This window comes from Dryobates pubescens, chromosome 29 (assembly GCF_014839835.1).
Source record: "Dryobates pubescens isolate bDryPub1 chromosome 29, bDryPub1.pri, whole genome shotgun sequence".
Lineage (NCBI taxonomy): Eukaryota > Metazoa > Chordata > Aves > Piciformes > Picidae > Dryobates > Dryobates pubescens.
In genome coordinates this window covers 6,074,042-6,091,055 of record NC_071640.1, presented here as the reverse complement: position 1 = coordinate 6,091,055, position 17,014 = coordinate 6,074,042, and the positions used below count along the sequence as shown (strand labels likewise).

The following is a 17,014-nucleotide window of genomic DNA, read 5'->3' as shown; positions in this document are numbered from 1 at the left end:
CTAATAGAAACAGCAGTGTCTTGTGGATTTTTTTTTTCAGGAAACTACAAAACATTTTGTGTCCTGATGTTTTTTCCACTCCTGACATGGGAGATGGTCTGCAAGCCCTGTGTCGTGACAGAGCTGCAGAGCTGTGAGGGTGCAGGTGCTGTCTTTTCCGAGTGCAGGTGCTTGTACGAAGCACAAAGGTTGTGTGTTCGGTTTGGTGCTTTGTTTTTTTAATCATAATTGTTTCCCTTTCCTGTGGTTGGATACCTGCACAGATTGGTTTGCTTTCTGAAACAAGTTTTTTGTAACATTCTTGGAAGATTAAACTTAATTTTCCGCAAGCTCACATTTTCCAGCGATTTGGAATGTTAAAAAGCAGTGATTTTTGGCAAGCCATCTGTTATGTTTGCTTTGATTTTCTGTGTGGGGTTTAGAGGATTGCTAAATAGCTGGTAGACAATAAAATAATTTTAATTAATACATAGAAGAACCCCCATTTTTGAGGGGGGGATTCCTGCTTAATGTGAACCGTTGGGCCAATTCTTTTGTTCCTGCTTTAGCTTAAATAAGCCATTGTGATCCAGACTGCTTGACACATCTCAGGCTGGTCATAGAAGAAGGCTACCCAAAAAAAAAATGCTTTGCCATGAATAATACAAACATTCAAGAGAAAACTGCTATTGAACAACGTTTCTTTCCCAAAGTTGCAGCTTGTTTATGTAGAAGATTTTCTGGATTCCTGCAGAAGTTCCTGGTTTGTTTTGAATTCTGTCAGCATTAGGAGGCACAGAGAAATCAGACTTCTCAAATTAGGCTTTTTACATGATCAAGTGAGAAAGGCTGAGGCTTTATTGACCATGAAAATTCCCTATATTTTTATGCCTTAAGCTGTAATATGCAATGAAAGTGAAACACTCTACAGTGCATAAAATTGTGCAAGTTTTAAGCCACAGCGTATTAACCAGCTAATGGCAGACCAAAGGGCATTTTTATCTTTTTGATTCTTGCATTAACCTTCCATTAAAATTATCTATGTGATTATCACAAAGCACTGGAGATAATAAATTTAGGGAATAGCAGGCTTGTTAAATATCATTTAAAAATGCTTTCATCAAGTAAAATGTGCCAAAACACAGGGAAACTCTGAGATTAGCTGAGTATGCAAACAGCGTAACAAAAGAATTATTTTTATTGAAGCTGATAAAGTCTTTTATTGAGGCTCATTACTGTGTTAGACCAGCACTGTGGCTCCTCACGACTTGCTGCCTTCCCCCAGAAGTTTGGATGACAGATGGGATGAGGGGAGAGGGATGCTGAGAGCCTGCAGCCACCCTGTGCTAAGCTGAGGGCTGCAGGATGGAGGGAGGGGATCAGCCCTGTACAGAGCAGGACTCTCCTGCAGCTCTGGGTTCTCTCTTAGCCCAGTTTCACTAAAGCTTCATCCTGCTGGGTGGTGTGAGGGTGTTGCCTTCGCCACTCTGTCCCACTGAAGCACCACCAGCGTTAAATACCCTCTCATGTCCTGCAGGTTAACTATATTCTAGAGTCACGAGCAAGCACAGCCAGAGCAGATTATTTTGCTCAGAAACAAAGAAAACTGAGCAGGAGAACAAGCTTTAGCTTCCAGAAAGAGAAGAAATCGGGACAGCAGTAACACCCAGCCTCGAGGAGAGCCTGTCTGCCGAATTCGGAGGAAGAGAGCTCCCCACCGCCCGAGACAGGTGGGAGCCAGGACTGCGGTGCTCCTGCTGCCAACAGGCAGGAGCAGCCGGGGAAGAAATCTGAATTCCCCCGTCTCTCATGGTTGGAAGATTATCCCTCGTTGGTGATGGGAAGTCTCCCCTGTGACAAAAATAAAGAGCCATATCAGCCGGAAAGAAGACTGTTACGCTTCAGGTTCCTTTGATTAGAAATAAGAGAATGACGTAGACTGGCATCATTTAATTACTGTATTATGTACAATCACAAGAAGAGATGTGATTACATATTATTTCACAGCCTGGTTAAAATAAATTATATACATCTGTAATACACCCACCTACACACAGGTATTGCTTGTGACATGATCAAATTTCTAAAAAAAACCAAATGTAGGACAAATGTATCCATTTTTACTATTAATAAACAGATGTAATCTTTTTCAAGGTCCATATGATGCACAGTTCTTTTGGGGGGAGGCTGTAGTCCCAGATGGTTTCACTTCTGTTGCTGAAGTGCAGGAGGCAACCGTGAGCCAGGGAACAGCAGCCATTGCAGGGGAGCTGATTTGTGAAGAACCGTTGAGACAGTCAAGTCTGTTGTGGTTTGTTTTGTTCAAAAACATTTTTATTTAACTGTGCTTTTCAGCTTTGCATACATTTTATTGGGAGTTACTTGCTGTAGTCAGCACGGTGTTTAGAAAGCCAAGGCAGCACCTCCATGGTTGAAAGGAGAGCATCCTCTTGCCCATGTCCGCCCGTGGACCACGGCTGCTGCTGCCCTGGGCTCTGCTCTTCCTCTCTGAGACCACTTGCACCTGAGGACTGAGAAATGCCTTCACCTTTTCTTAATAGTATTCTTTACAAATAAACATTAAGACCTCCTTTCTACTGGGATTTGTAACTATTTTGGCCTTGTCCATCCTTAATACATCAGGGAACACGTGAATGGGATTCCTGGGAACCAGAGCTGCATTTTTGGTTCAGTTCACCAGAGGTGTCTTTCAGAAATTGCTCCAAGTCATTGAAGCTGGAGCTCTCTCCACTGCTGTGGTGGGGTTTGTATCAAGAAAATGCCCTTGGTTCAAAGAGACATTTAACCAGAGCCTGAGTCACGGGGCTGCAGGTCCCTCTCCTGCTGCTCAGCCCCACCTGCCACAGCGTGAGCTCTGACGGTCTCCTACCTTGCTTTTGTATAGAGAAAACTTTCTGAGCCTTAACACATAGTTTAGGAATAAACACTAAGGCAGAGAGGTCTACTTGTCATTTAACTGTTGCGTTTTAAGTTCTCCGTTCTAAAGGTTTAGCCCTCCCGGAGCTGGTGTCGGTGCTGCCTCAGAGGGGATCCCTTCCTGCACCGCGGAGGCCAGGCGTCACTGTACAGTCTTCCATGATATCTGCAAAACAAGAGAAACAATATTTTATAGTATGATATTAATTTTTTTAATATTTTATATGTGCAAATGCAGCACAGATGCAATGCTGAAAGACCCTTCAAATAATGCAATGTAAATGACTCCTTTAACCACGTTTGTGAACTATTTAACATTAAAGTTGTTATGTGAATGTTCTTTTGCCACCTAGTTTCAATTCTTTTTAACTGAACTGAAACCTTCCTGACACTGGTACCAGAAACTACAGAAATTCCCTGCTTGTTTCCATGGCTGTAATGCTCTTGCCACCCTCTTACATTTATTTATTTTAAGTAGGTGTTCAATATGTGCAATTTTGCTCTTAGTGAAGCCTAAAAGGTCCTGTAATAAAAGAAGGTCTCCTATCTGAACTGTGGAAACATTTGTGGGCACAGAAGTCACTGCCCTGAACCACATGCATTTTTATACCATCTCATTAGTAACCATCCACTTGTTTTATTTTTTGTACTGTCCTCCCTCAGAGCTGGCCCATGTTGTTCATTCCCTGGGAGCCTGGGCAGGGCAGCAGCGACAGGACACTGCTGCTGGAGGATGCTCCCAGGGCTTGGTGGAGAGCGGGCAAGGTGTGGAGCCCAAAGTGAGCTTATTTGCTCTGATCAAGCCATTTGCAGTTAAGCAAGTTTACTTTCAAAGGTCAGATCCAGTTGACTATGTGGTGTGGAGGAAATCGTCTCTGAATTCTGGAAATGTCCAGCTTCCCAAGAGATGAGCAGCCTCTCCCACAGAACAGACATCTAGTGTTTGCTGAAAGAGTTAAATTGGAGCTCATGGTTGCAATCTGTGCACAGCTGAACACAAATCCATCACGGGCTGGTCTTTCCCCGGTAGTTGTAGATTTAATTGATTCAGATGGGCATTCAACTGGGTCAGGAAAGCAAGCTGTTCCTTCCATGCCTTGTTACTGGGCTTCAGCAGAAGAAGGTGGCTGCTGGCTCACGTAACAAGGATGACTTTTCACTGGCTGAGAGCTGTTGGAGGCATCAGAGGGTTTCTGAATTTTCTCCTGCTTCTGCTGTTGGAAGGGGACCTGGATTGCCTGTGCACCTGAATTTGCAGTTGACTGCACATCATGGAGCAGGGCATTTGCTTAAAAAAAAATCGTGGGCACAGACACAGAGTCAAGGAGCACATGCAGTGAGTGCAAACCACCAGAGATGTTCCTCTCACAGCACCAGACCCCTGGAGACCCCTGCCTGTCGCAGCCAACCACTCACCTTGCCTGGATTTGTGCAAAAAAAGTGCTGCTCAGAGTCCACCAGAAGAGACAAGGAGGGTAGCCTTTGTGGTGAGACCTTGAGGTCATCTATTGTGCTCCAAGGGTGACAGGATTTATCTGGGAAGTTTGTGCCAATGAAGGACTTTGCCTGCTCGGGAGCAGTTGGTCAGGTGGGGATGGCCACAGGGTATGCTCCCTGTAGAGCTGATTCCTTGCCACCACCTTGGTTTTATCAGGGTATTGGGACACAAAAGCAACCTTTTAGCAGAGGGCACCCGGGCATGTGCTAGCACCCAAGATGAGAGCACCAGGGCACCTGTCCTGTCCTGAGCTTCCCCAGGGCTCTGCAGAGGTTTGCTGTAAACTTCAGCAGAAGGAATTCAGTCCTTTGGGTTCAGGCTGGTGGGAACCTGATGCAACCCGGGGGCTTTTGCAGCTGCCTGTCAGGCAACTGTGACAGGGCTGGGACCTGACTGGGAGCACCCACTCTGCACTGGGGCAAACAGGCAAAAAAATATCATACAGCCCAGGGTGCAGCCTTGAGATTAATGGGGGGAGTTATTTATGGAGACATGTTTGTAATGGGCCCATGAATTTCATGGAAATGCGCTGCTGTGGCGGCCTGTGGTATTGGGTGCTGCTGCAGCTGCTAAAATTAATGCCCCTTAAATCACATCCCAGTACAGCCTCCCTGGTGCAGCACTGGGACAAGGACAGCAATGAGGACAGAGATGCACGGGCATAGCGGGCACAAAGGCGGGGCAGGGGCTGCAGGAGCGTTCCTGTGTCCTGACTGCGTGCAGCATCCTGGCACTGTGAGCAGCTGAGGCATGAGGAGCACTGGCCCAGCACACAGCCCCATGCTGCTGCCTCCACTGCACGAAGGGTTAAGCACTGTCATGTTTTATTCTCCCCACACACCTCTGCCTAAATGAAAAAAAAAAAAAGGGGGGGGGAGGGGGGGAACCCTCAACAGGGTGTTGTTCACTCTAAAAACCCTAAGCATGATTTGTGAACTCTCACAGCCTTGGTAATCTCATCAGAGTAATGGGATTATATTTCAAATCACCATGGCCTGTTCATTACACATTTAAACTCCTTTGACAGAGGAAAAGTTAAATAAAATGTGTGCGTCAGCCCTGGTTGACTTTCCCAGTTCTCTTTCTTGATTAGACAAACAGATGCTGAGCTCCAAAATGAAAAAATAATGTGCTCATTTATTCATTTTTCTGACAAGTCACAATAGATTTTTAACTACAAATGAGCCCCCTCCCCAGGTGGGGAGCGCTGGGACAGCACGCGCCATGCTGTAATGGGCTCTGAGCCGGTGGCTGGGGCTAAACTGGGCCACAAGTGGTCGTTTCCGTGCCACGAGCGCGGGGACCGTGCCACAATTCCCCCGCCACTGCCTGACGGATTTCTCCGAGGAGCTGCTGAACAGCGCTTGCATTCCTGCTGCCAGCTCAGCCACCGCCAGCAGCAGCATGGCCCTGGCCAGGGCAGCTTGCATGAAGAGCCCCAACCACGGGCATCTACCAAGGTTTCTGGCACTTTGCATTCAGCTCTGCTCGCCAAGGCTGGAACGCACTCACAAGGCAGTGCCGGAGCTGCCATGGCCATGGAGGCTGCCATGGCGTAGCCATGCTGAGCGCTGCCGGTCACAGGCGTGGAACCTGCTCCATGCATTAGGGCTCCTGTGCATCCTGCTCTCTATCACTGCAGCCATTCAGTAACTAAAGAGAGTCTATCAGAAAGATGGGGACAGCTTCTTTAGCAGGACCTATTGTGACAGGACAAGGGATGATAGTTTGAACTAAAAGAGGCAAATTCAGACTAGAAAGAAGGGAGAATTTTTTTACAATGATATTTGTGAGACACTGGCTCAGGTTGCCCAGAGAGGTGGTAGATGCTCCATCCCAGAACCATTCCAGGTCAGGTTAGATGGGACTCCAAGCAAACTGGTCTAGTTGGAGATGGGCCTCCTGAATGCAGCGAAGTTGGACTAAGTGACCTTTTAAAATCCCTTCCCAGACAAACCATTCCATGATGCTGCAACACATCATCGCTCTCAGACTGACTTCTGCATGAGCATCAGGTGTGCAATGAGGGGAAGGGGCTGAGCTCAACTCAGGCTCAGCAAGTCTTGGCAGCTAGCTGGTGTGGTGTCCCCAAGTCCCATGGGACTTTGCCAGTGGAGTTCCCAGGAGCTACAAATGAAGAAGCCTCCATACTGCAGGGAGGTATTGGGGCTGCTGACAGGCGGGGCTCCACTCCCCACTGAAGAGGAGGTTTTCACATCAGGGAGCACTGGGGCTCTATTAGGGAGCTGAAATGCCAGATAATTAGAAATACACCAGCAAACACCATTATTGTCAGGAGAATGTGATTGCATACAGTAATGAAGCAATTATTAATGAGCAACTGCAAGGCTGTCATTAATTTAAGCTTTTCAGGATCACAGACTAAGGCAGGTTAAATGTTAAAGCAGAGCTGGGGCTGGGCTGAGCAGGGCTGAGCTATGGGATGGGCAGAGTGGGACCGCCTTGCCACCCCGTCCCCCCATGTGACACCCTATGTGTCTAAGGTGCCCTTCTCAGCCACGGCTGTGTAGGGGATTGGGACAGGGATGGCGGTGGGGATGGGCACAGGGATGGGGACAACAGTGAGGATGGGGACAGGATTGGGGTGCCATCCCATCCTGCAGCAGCACAGTCCAGGTGCCGGCGACTCCGCAGCACAAGCACCGGGTGCGCTAGGGGACGGTGCAGCCGGGAGCCGCTCCCGCACCAGCGTGCAGCCCCACACTGCAATCTGTCACGGCGGCTGGGGCTCGCCGGCTCTGCAATATGTACCTCATGTCTGGGCTGTCATCGGACATAATTCCTCCCTGCTGGCATATTGCTGATTTGTGCATAAGTGATGCATGCAATCCACCTGAGCTAGGAGTCAGGGGTTTCTTGATCTGGGGCTGTCAGGGCAGAGTGTTTTAGTGCCTCCTGCGATTAGCTGGAATTGACAGGCCCTGAGAGAGGGGAATTGCACAACAGGGGAATTAACAGCCAGGGACTGAAGTGGAGTGTGGCACTCGTTTAATCTGCAATTTATCAGTTTACGTGGCTTCTTGTCGCAGGCGGAAGATTACACTCCAAAAAGAAGGCTCCTTTTTTTTTTAATTTCACCTGACAGGGAGAGGGAAGAGCAACATTGAGAGGCTGACACATTCACTGGCTCCCACCAGGTTGCCAGCCCATGCCATGCTGGGCTGAGATGACCACAGCCTCCTCACGGGTGCCAGCATGGCAGCAAGAGCATCTCTGACAGCTCTGGCACAGGGGTATGGCTGCAGGGCAGGCAGCTTCAAGGGCCTCATCCCTGGCTTCAGCAGCTGAGTTTCACCCTAGAAGGTTGGCCAGATGTTGTCCTGCCTCACAGCAAGGATCACTGTAGTGACACCATGCCACAGCCCCTGAGCATCACGGCCAGCCCATTCAGGGTGATGGCACAAAGGCTGAGCAGCTCCTTCCTGATCACCCTACCAGCACCCCTGTTCTTGCCCCAGCACCCTCACCTCCCTCTGTCCCCATCCCGGTTGCATAGAAGCTCCATATGCCAGCCTCACCTCTGGGTCCCCAGTCAGTTTGATGTCTGCTCCATAGCAGTGATGCCATGCAGGAGCTGGCACAGTAGGGGCTGCAGCAGAGCCACTCTGAACTCAGCAGATCTGCATGTCCTGGGGCAGTCACAGCTGGCTCCATGCCAATCAACTGCCAAACCATTAGTCTGGCCATGTGGGAGCAGTTCCTGGCAGCACAGCTTCCAGCAGCACTTCCTATGACTGCTGGGTCCCCAGCTAAGCTCAGTCAGATGCCCCTCACCTTTTGCCAGCCACACAGCCGCACTCATGGGATGTCACTGTGGCAAGAACAGTTCTGGACCAAGACACAATGGGGACAGTGTCTACAGGTTGGGCCCCTCCAATGGCTCAGCAGGGGTCTTCTGAAGGCAGGGAGAGACTGCAGGTGCTACTGCCCAAGCTGCAAATACCCACCCCAAAACCAGCTTCCTGGGCCATGAAGATATGCCTAGGATCTCTGCACCCTTCCATACATGCACACACTCGACTTCAGCCCCAAAGGAGGGTCTGTAGGGCCACAGCCTCATCCCACAGCTCCAGTGGTGCTGACAGGGTGTACAGGAGATGCATCTTGTGGCCGGGAAAGCAGCAGCCGCAGCGGTGCCTCCTCCCGGCCCCCACCACACTGCGCACTCCAATTTTGATAATATCATTAGAGGCTGATAATGGTTTCCAGGAACACTGTAGCCTTTCTGCGAGGTGACAGCCTGTAAAGGCAGCATGACAGATAATGTATTCTACAAGGGTACAATAATGTGACTCCAAGCACATTAAACTCCTTTAATGTGGGTGACATACACCTTCCTCTTAACGTGCATTACTGTCCTGGGGGCACGTGCGGCACGCAGCGACACAGAGCAGGAACCCCAGTGCCCATGGACCTTCACCCAGCCTTGCTCCTCAGTGCTCCTGGAGCCAGCACTGGAGCTGCTGCTGGTGCTGCTGCCCCACAACCCCCCATTCAAACTGGAGCTCCCGTGCCAGCCGCGCTCTGCCTTGCCCCGGTGCAAGGAGGTTAAACCGCCTGATGCAGATGCTCTCGCTGTGTGTAGGCGATCTCCTTGGCCTTCCTTGGCAGCCTGCTCCGATACTGCAAACCTTTATCCAACCTTATTGTATCAAAGATAATTTATAATGAATTAAGTATGTTTTTAGCAGCTTCTTGCCACACTTACTGCCACACTTTCACTGCCACTTCAACTTAATTAGAGAGGCCTTGCTAAAGAGATGGGAATAAATGCATCTATAGAAATATATCTATGTATAAATGAAGAAAGCAGCCACCACAGGTCAAACCAGTACTTTCAATTTATTGCCCTGGTACATTCATTTGTAAATAGCTTTGCCTTGCTGGTTTCTAAGTGCAAGGCTAATGTTGGAGTGCTTAAATTAATAGTGACGCACACCTTTCATTATTGCTATTAAATTAGGTGCTGAGCTTTGATGGATTCACTTGTTGCTGAACTAAAAACCTTATAGATGTGGGTGTGCATATCCATTTGGTTTTACAGCAAATTTAGGTCTTAATGTCAAGCCAGACAGAGCTGAGCGAGTTCCTCCTCAGCACACTCTAATTAGCAGGACAGGCACCTCCTGTGGCCCCAGTCCTGCTCCCACAGGAATGCAGGCACAGTCTCCAGCACAGTGGTGGAAGGCACATGGTGGATCTGAGTCTGGCAGAAGGATGTGTTGTAGTAGCGAGAACAGGGAGCCCTGCACCTCATTAATGAATTTGGGCTGTGTTTCAGTCATGGTATCCCTCAAGCAAAGGGGACCCAGGACCCCCAGGCATCATACCTGGCACTGAAGGGCTCAGTGGGTCTGTGCCACCTCCTTCTATGGGCATCAGCTTCACAGTGCTGCAGCATTCTGCCTTCCCACACCCAGAGTGTCACAAGGAGAGATGTACTGAAACATTAAAAAAGCCAAAAAAAACCCCAGCGTCCCCACAGACACATGGTGTTGTGACATGTAACATCAGCACTGTCACCTCCCAAGCTGTGACTGATGTGTGCCACTGTGACACAGTCCCCTGTGACACACAGCACAGCACCAGGGAGTGTTCACAGGGAGTCCCTCTGTCCCACACCGCCCTTGGGTGGGTGTCACAGGACCCCATTCTGCCACCCTCACTGCCCTGTTTCTTATGATTACTTTTGGGATGTCAGAGGCATCATGAACCTCCTATCTAAGGGGAGGAGGAGGTCTTCTCCTGGGCAAAGGAGGAGAAGAAAGGGTGGCAGTTTGGGCAGGAGATGCTTAGGTGTCTGGAGGGAGCTATGGCCAAGTGCTGGGGATGAGCAGCAGGGCACGGTGGGGAGTGGGCAACCTCCTGCCAGGCTATTCCCATGGAAACACAGAGTGTTCCGAGGACCTGGTTCAGGTGACCGTGGGATAGGGCTGTGGGACGGAGCTGCAGGATGGGGCTGCGGGATGAGGCTGAGAGATGGAACCCAGGATGGGGCTGCAGGATGGAGCACAGGCTAGGGTGCGGGCTGAGGAGCCTTTGTTCTGCGGCGCGGTTCCCACTCTTAGCGTGCCATCTTGAGGCGGCTGACAGCAGCCGTCCGGCTCTCGCAGCCTGCGCGCTCCACCACCGCAGCCCCTGTCCCTGTCCCCCAGCTGGGGACCTGCTGAGCTCCCAGACCAGGTCACCCTGCAGGCAGCCCCAGCACCCTGCTGCCAGAACAGGGGGCTTGCCGTGCTCTGTCCTAGCAGCTCGAGACATTTGGGCTGCTGTGCTGGTGCGCTGCAACACTCTGGCCGTCCTTGCCCCTGCGCATAGAGCAGGTCCCCATCCCTTCACACAGATTACTCCTTTAGGGTGAAGTTTCTTAATTCTGGAGGGAAAAAAGTTCCCAAATCCTCCATGTTTGCCCAGGCAGCAAGTTTCCAGCTCCAAGCAGGACCCAGCAGTGGCATTTTCTGCCAAAAGGTTTGACCACCACCATGTTTGGATGCCCATGGATGTCTTTGCTGTGGCATAGGGCAGGCATGAACACCATGGGAGCATATATGAAATATTTCCATGGTAATTCTTTTTCCAAATGTTGAAAAGTATGTATGGTATAAAATATGAACCACTGGGTTCTTGGGAGGTTCCTTTTTCCATATTAATTCCATTTGGGAATTTCATGTCTGTTTAACACAGAGTCACATTTCAGGGTTCACAAGGTCTTGGCTGTTTTAGGAGATTACTCTGGATGCATGGGATAAAAATTCCTCCCTGGGGAGCAGGAGAGGGGCCGCATCGGAAGGCAACCAGTGGCAAATAGCCCCCAGTGGCCTGTAGTCCAGGGACAAGGGGACCAACTGAGCATGTGGCCTGTCCTGCCTTCTCTCCTCGCTGTGCCCTCACTCTCACAGACCTGAATGCTCATGGCACGATGGTTCTGAATGCTGGGGTTTAATAATAATCCCTCCCCCAGTATCAATGCCAAGATTTCTGGTGAATTAGGTTTAAAAAAACCTCTGCAGGTCCCTTTGAAGATGATGTCCCTTCTCAAAGGCATCTCTTCCCCAGCCCCATGCACCTGCCATATCATTTGGGAAATGGGGATTGGGGCCATTTGCATCCCAGTTTGGTGCTTCTCATCATTTTGTTGCTGGGGGGGGGTATCAAACTCATCCCTGTGCTAAATCCTGCAACAGAAAATAGACAAACAAAGGCTGAGCTGGTGGCTTCCCAAGGCTACGACACTTCCCCTTGGCACAGGGCCCTGCTTCTTTCTTTCTAAAGCATCATTATTAGTCAATAAAAGTTAAATCCCTGCGATAAGACATCCCCCCCACTGAGGAACAGACTGATCGACTGGGAAGATCTGATAAAGCCCTAATCCAATTACTTGACAATGTTTGTTCTTTTTTAATGGGACTTTGAGGTTGGGGTTTGTAATTCTCTTGAAGAATTTTCTGCATTTTCTCTGCTCCGGGTGATAAAATAATGCAAGCTGTGGGAGGAGCAGGCATGGTGGCCAAGGCTGAGCAAAACACTCTTCATTGCAGCCCTGCCCATAGTCATTGAGGAGCTGAGACCCCCGCTGGCTGGGGCAAATCACCCCAGCTGGGGGGTCTCAGCCCCTTGGCAGTGGTGGGCAGGACTGCCAGGCAAGGGTCTTGCAGCAGAGCATCATCCAACCATGGACTCTCCAAGCAGCTGGCATCAACAACCAGGTCACTGTTTAGCCTGAGGGACGAACATGCCCATGTCCAGAGCTGGGGCAGAGACATCTGTTCATTGCAGCTTCCCTGTGGACAATGGGGTGCCTGGGGGGATGCAGACGAAATAGGGGGAGTGGGAGCCCTCAGGTCTCGGGGAGTTGTGTTGGCACAGGCAGCTGCCACCGTCACAATTATGGCATCACCCACCCAGCCAGGAATCTGCTGTTGCTGTCAGGGTTGAGGTGAAGTGCTGGTTATTACTATTATTATTCTTTGCTCATGCTCTCCTAACACAGATTCCCACTCTGCTCACTGTTGGTGTGATGGTGTGCGCCATCCTGCCCAGTTTGATGGATCCCCTTGCAGTGGGGTCAGGAGGAGCAGGGTGTGAAGGAAGAGTGGGCAGCTGTTTTCTGTGTCATGGGCAAGGCTTGACAGGAGGTGAGGGCAGCAAACTCCCTGAGGTGGGAATGTGCTGGCTCCCACCTCCCTGTTGGTGCCTGTGTCACATGATTACTACTTGCTGTGCTGGGAGATTTTTAGATTGGATATTAGGAAAAATTTCTTTACTGAAAGAGTGATCAAGCATTGGAACAGGCTGCCCAGGGAGATGCTGTTGTCAGCATCCCTGGAGGTGTCCAAGAAATGTGTGGACATGGCACTTTGGGACATGGTTTAGTGGCAGTGGTGGTGTTGCATTGATCTTTTCCAACCGACATGATTCTATGAGATGCTCCTCCGTGCCTGATGGCCCCAAGCCTTTGCTCTGGTGTCCCAAGGACCATGAGCAGGCACCTGGATGACCCTCCCTCTGCCCACACAGGTGTGCTAGGGACACGTATGTGGAGCCAGTGGTGGTGACAGGTCCCACTGGTGCTCCACCTCCAAGCCAGGCCCCCACTGCCAGCAGAGATACTTGGGCATGGGCAGACACACAACCTCCCCTTCCACGTTGCTCTTTGGCATTTTAGAGATAATAAATTGCTAATCAGCAGCCACCCCCTCCTTGGTGTCCTCTGCAGCAATGCTCCAATAATTAATTATAAACTACAATACTGATCAGCTTGCGTGTTCTCCATCTGCACTGACAATCATTAACCATAATATGAAATTTATAATGTTGAGATGTGGAACCTGGTGAGATGAACTGCTCTGCTTTTTAATCAGCTTTATGGGATGATATAATGCATTGATCGACAGAGACAAGATACAGTGCATGTTCCTGTGTCTATAGCTGGGCAACCTTATTAATTTAGATTTACAAAGTTGCTTGATCTGGAGGGCAGAGAGCTAGCAAAGGTACCTCATGCAGGACGTGGACCCCATGAGGGCAGCAGCCACAGGGGTTCTCTGGGCAGGGAGTGATTCTGGTGTTACTGTAGCCTCAGCTCACCTGGTGGCTCTGGGCAGGGCTCCTCAGAGCCCAGCCACAGGCAGGCTATGGTGACAAGGGGTAACGCTGGTGCCAGGCAGAGTGAACTCTGGGATCCATCCAAGGTGACGCTAGTGGGACACCAATGGGTCTGGCGAGCAGTGGTGCTGGTCCCAGTGCCATGGTGCTGGGCAGTGTGTGCCTGCCTGCACGTAGTGCCTGCATGCACGTAGTGCCTGCGCTTGGCCCTGCCTGAGCCCTCCCTCCTCCCCTGAAATGCATCTGTGACTGGGGCATTGCCTTCCCAACCAGTAGGGCCCAGTGGCGGCCGGACAGCTGGTAACCATATTGGTGTGTCTTGGGCTGTCATATCGCATTTGCACGCCTGCTCTTGCTCCGCATCCGGGGAGGCTGGGGCGGTGGTTTTCAGGTCAGAGGCTGCATCCAGCACAGGAGGAAAATTCCCATTTTCCCACCAAGACTTTAACCATGAAGTGGCCCAGATTTGGCTCCTGGCCCCTGGCAGCAGCTCCACGCTGTGGCCACCCTGGCACTCCCCCGTTCCCCAAGCTTTGAGCCAGCACCAGCTGGCCACGGCTCACCCCTCCAGACAGTGTCCATCCCGAGGTGGCAATGGAGGGGCTGGAAGGGCTGCAGGCAGTACCAAGGGGGCTTACTCTGTGCTGGGGTTTTGGAGTAGGGATTGTCAAAAAATTTGGTTTCATTCTTGCAATTTGAAAGTGTAACTAATAAAAGTAAGGGAGAAGCTGTGGTATAGTTAAGCTCCTGTTAGGCACTTGATTTAATAGTACATGACGTTTTGATTAAAAAATTAGCTCTATATAATATCAATAGAGCACACATTAAAAGGATTAAGAACTGGCTGACTGACAGGTCTCAGAAAGTAGATGTCAATGGGGAATCATCATCAAATGATGATGTTCAACATTTTCATCCATGATCTAGATGTAAATATGAAATCAGTGCTGATAAGATTTGGGATGACAAGGATTAGTGGGGAGGTGGGAACGCTGATGAGGGAGGGCTGCGGGGGCTACAGGAAGCTGAGACCGTGCCCTGCACAAAGAGGCTCCCAACCTTGGAGCAATGGGGAGCTGAGGACAGCAGAGCCCCATGAGAGATGAGAATGTGGAGTTCTGGGAGTCACCATAGTCTTGACCTGAGCAGCACAGGAGTCCTGCTCCTTCAGGTGGACGTGGGTGCAGAGCAAGGCAGGAGGGAGCCAGGGGGAGCCCCACCCCATCCCTCTGCACAACAGAGTTTTGCCAGAGTGTAGATGCATGGACAGCCAGGGCAGGAGTTCCTAATGTGGAGAGGGTAATGAGGACATTCCAGGGAGGGACCAGCAAAGGTTTAGAACTGGGAAAGTGATAAAAAACTGAAGGATCAGAGTATTTCTGCCCAGCCAGGGGCATCACTCTGCCCTGAGCACCATGGTGGAGGCAATGGGCACCTAGCCCATGGCTGCCTGGAAGTGGGAGCCTGACTGGCTACCCTGGAGTGTTTCATACACACATGGATCACCCTTGATCAAATCCCAGCTGCTTGTTCCACAGTGAGCAGCAGGTCCTTGTGGTCCCACAGGGATGCAATAGCTACAACAAGAGGCCAGGTTTCAGTTGCTCACTCCACAGCCCATGGCTGCCATGCATCCTCCACAAGAGATCATTGATGCAAAGATTCATGCGTGAAACATGAGCTTATGAGGCACAGAATATCACGCCTAACACCTCCCAAAACAGCTGAAGCCACCACCAGCCCCTAGCCCTCAGCATCCCCAGCTACTGCCTCAGCTGCAGGTTCAGGTGCTGTGTTTCTTAGGGTGATGTATGAGAAGGAAAATCGGCAGCTAACCAGCAGCTCCACTTCGCATCAGCCCTGTGCTGGGAAGAGCAGCAGCCACCTCTGCTGGAACTGCAAGCTGGAAGGCTCATTGCACCCTGGCCTGAGGGTGGCCTCTGTGGGCAGCAGCAGCTTCCTCGCCAGTGAGAGTGACTCCTGCACCCATGGGATGGGCATGGCACACCCAGGAATCACTCAGGACCCCTCTTGCACGCCATTTCTGCACATCATCTAATTATGAGCAGACAGGATTTAGCTGAGCTTTTGGGGAGGTATCTGTCACAACAACATGTCCTAAGCTGTCAAGGCTGCCACTGTGAAAGAAGCTGTAGAGACACAGACACCCTAACCAGCTCAGGAGGCAGCTCTGAGGCCAGAGCAATGGCTGGGGAGCAGTAATGCCATAAGAACCTGTGAGATCCTGGTGCCAGTGCCAGCATGGGCCAGGGTGCTGAGGCTGCTCTTCATCTGCTGCCTATAGCAGCTGTGAATTTTTGAAAGGTAAATCTTTGTCAGTGCAGGGAGGGCTCCAAACCCACATTAATTCCCAATTGTGAATGCTTTCAATTAGTGGATGCAGGCTCTCAGCCTGCTGGATGTGTTCATTAGTGACATGGCCTTGTCGCTCAGTGACAAGCTGATGACAAACTTGTCTGAGGGACACACAGGGTTTGGCTGTGGCACAGTGCTGCATTAGCAGGGGTAAGAGGACCAGAAGGTGAGGTGGCCCTGGTGCCTGCAGCAGAACAGGGACATGCTCACACCACTAGGTGCATACACAGGGACTCAGGGGGACAGTAGAGTTTCAATACCACTTAACCAGTGAGTACCAGATGGTGCACACTGGTAGAGGAGCCACCCCTGTCCTCAGCTCAGCACATCCATCACCAGGAGAGGCATTTGCAGAGCCCTGGAGCCACCATGAGTGCTGAGTCCTCTAAACCCTGCTGAGCAGATGGCCACAAGCCCCCTTTAGAGACACCTGGCAAGAGAAGGACACATCCTGACCCCAGCTGGGGGCAAGGGGAGAAAAACCATGGGTCTTTCAGTACTTCTGCAGGGCAGGAGCTCAGGGAACCCACCTGCCCAGAAGACTCGTTTCAGCACAGCCATGGCACTGCTGGAACTCAGCCCCCAGCAGAGGATTTACTGCTGGGCATCACTGCCTGCCTGGTGTGGCTCAGTGAGCTCCCAGCTCCGAGTGTCCGTGGCAGCCCGGTAAAGGCTTTGCACTTCCCCAGGGCTTGCCTGGCCCAATAAAAGATTATCAGCTAAATAAAACAAGAAGTGAGTGATGCCACTATGCCCTGTTGGATTGAAATTGTGTGAGCAAAGTGGTTTTCTTGGGGAGATTTATTTCCTCTGCTGGCTGCAGCCAGCCAGCCCAGCGGAGAGAATGAGCCTCTCGCTCCGAGGCCACTGCTCCCTCCTGCAGTCAGCACTCAGCTTTTATTTCATTTTTGAGGAAATCAGAACAATAAAGGAAATAAAACCAGAGATTCAGCTATCACCAAGCACAAGAAGCACATGTCTGTGCACACACATGCTCACCAGCACACAAACTACATGCTCCAGGCCCTGTTCTCTCACCACACCAGCCCCAAAACCCCACCTGTCACCCACAGCCAGAGCCAGAAGGGCAATGCCACG

At 50.7% G+C, this 17,014-nt stretch overlaps 1 protein-coding gene across 3 annotated transcripts in view; it reads left to right on the top strand.

The window, feature by feature from the left end:
• MAPKAP1 (MAPK associated protein 1) overlaps positions 1–3,236 on the top strand; it is a 107,057-nt gene extending 103,821 nt beyond the window's left edge. For 2 of the 3 annotated variants that reach the window (XM_054174322.1, XM_054174321.1), the window contains exon 12: positions 1,517–3,235. In XM_054174322.1, the coding sequence (XP_054030297.1) occupies positions 1,517–1,642 (126 nt within the window). In that variant the 3' untranslated portion in view covers positions 1,643–3,235. Of the gene's footprint in view, positions 1–1,516 lie in introns of all 3 variants that reach the window. The other variant, XM_054174324.1, reaches the window with a different exon arrangement.
• Positions 3,237–17,014: the final 13,778 nt, after the last annotated feature.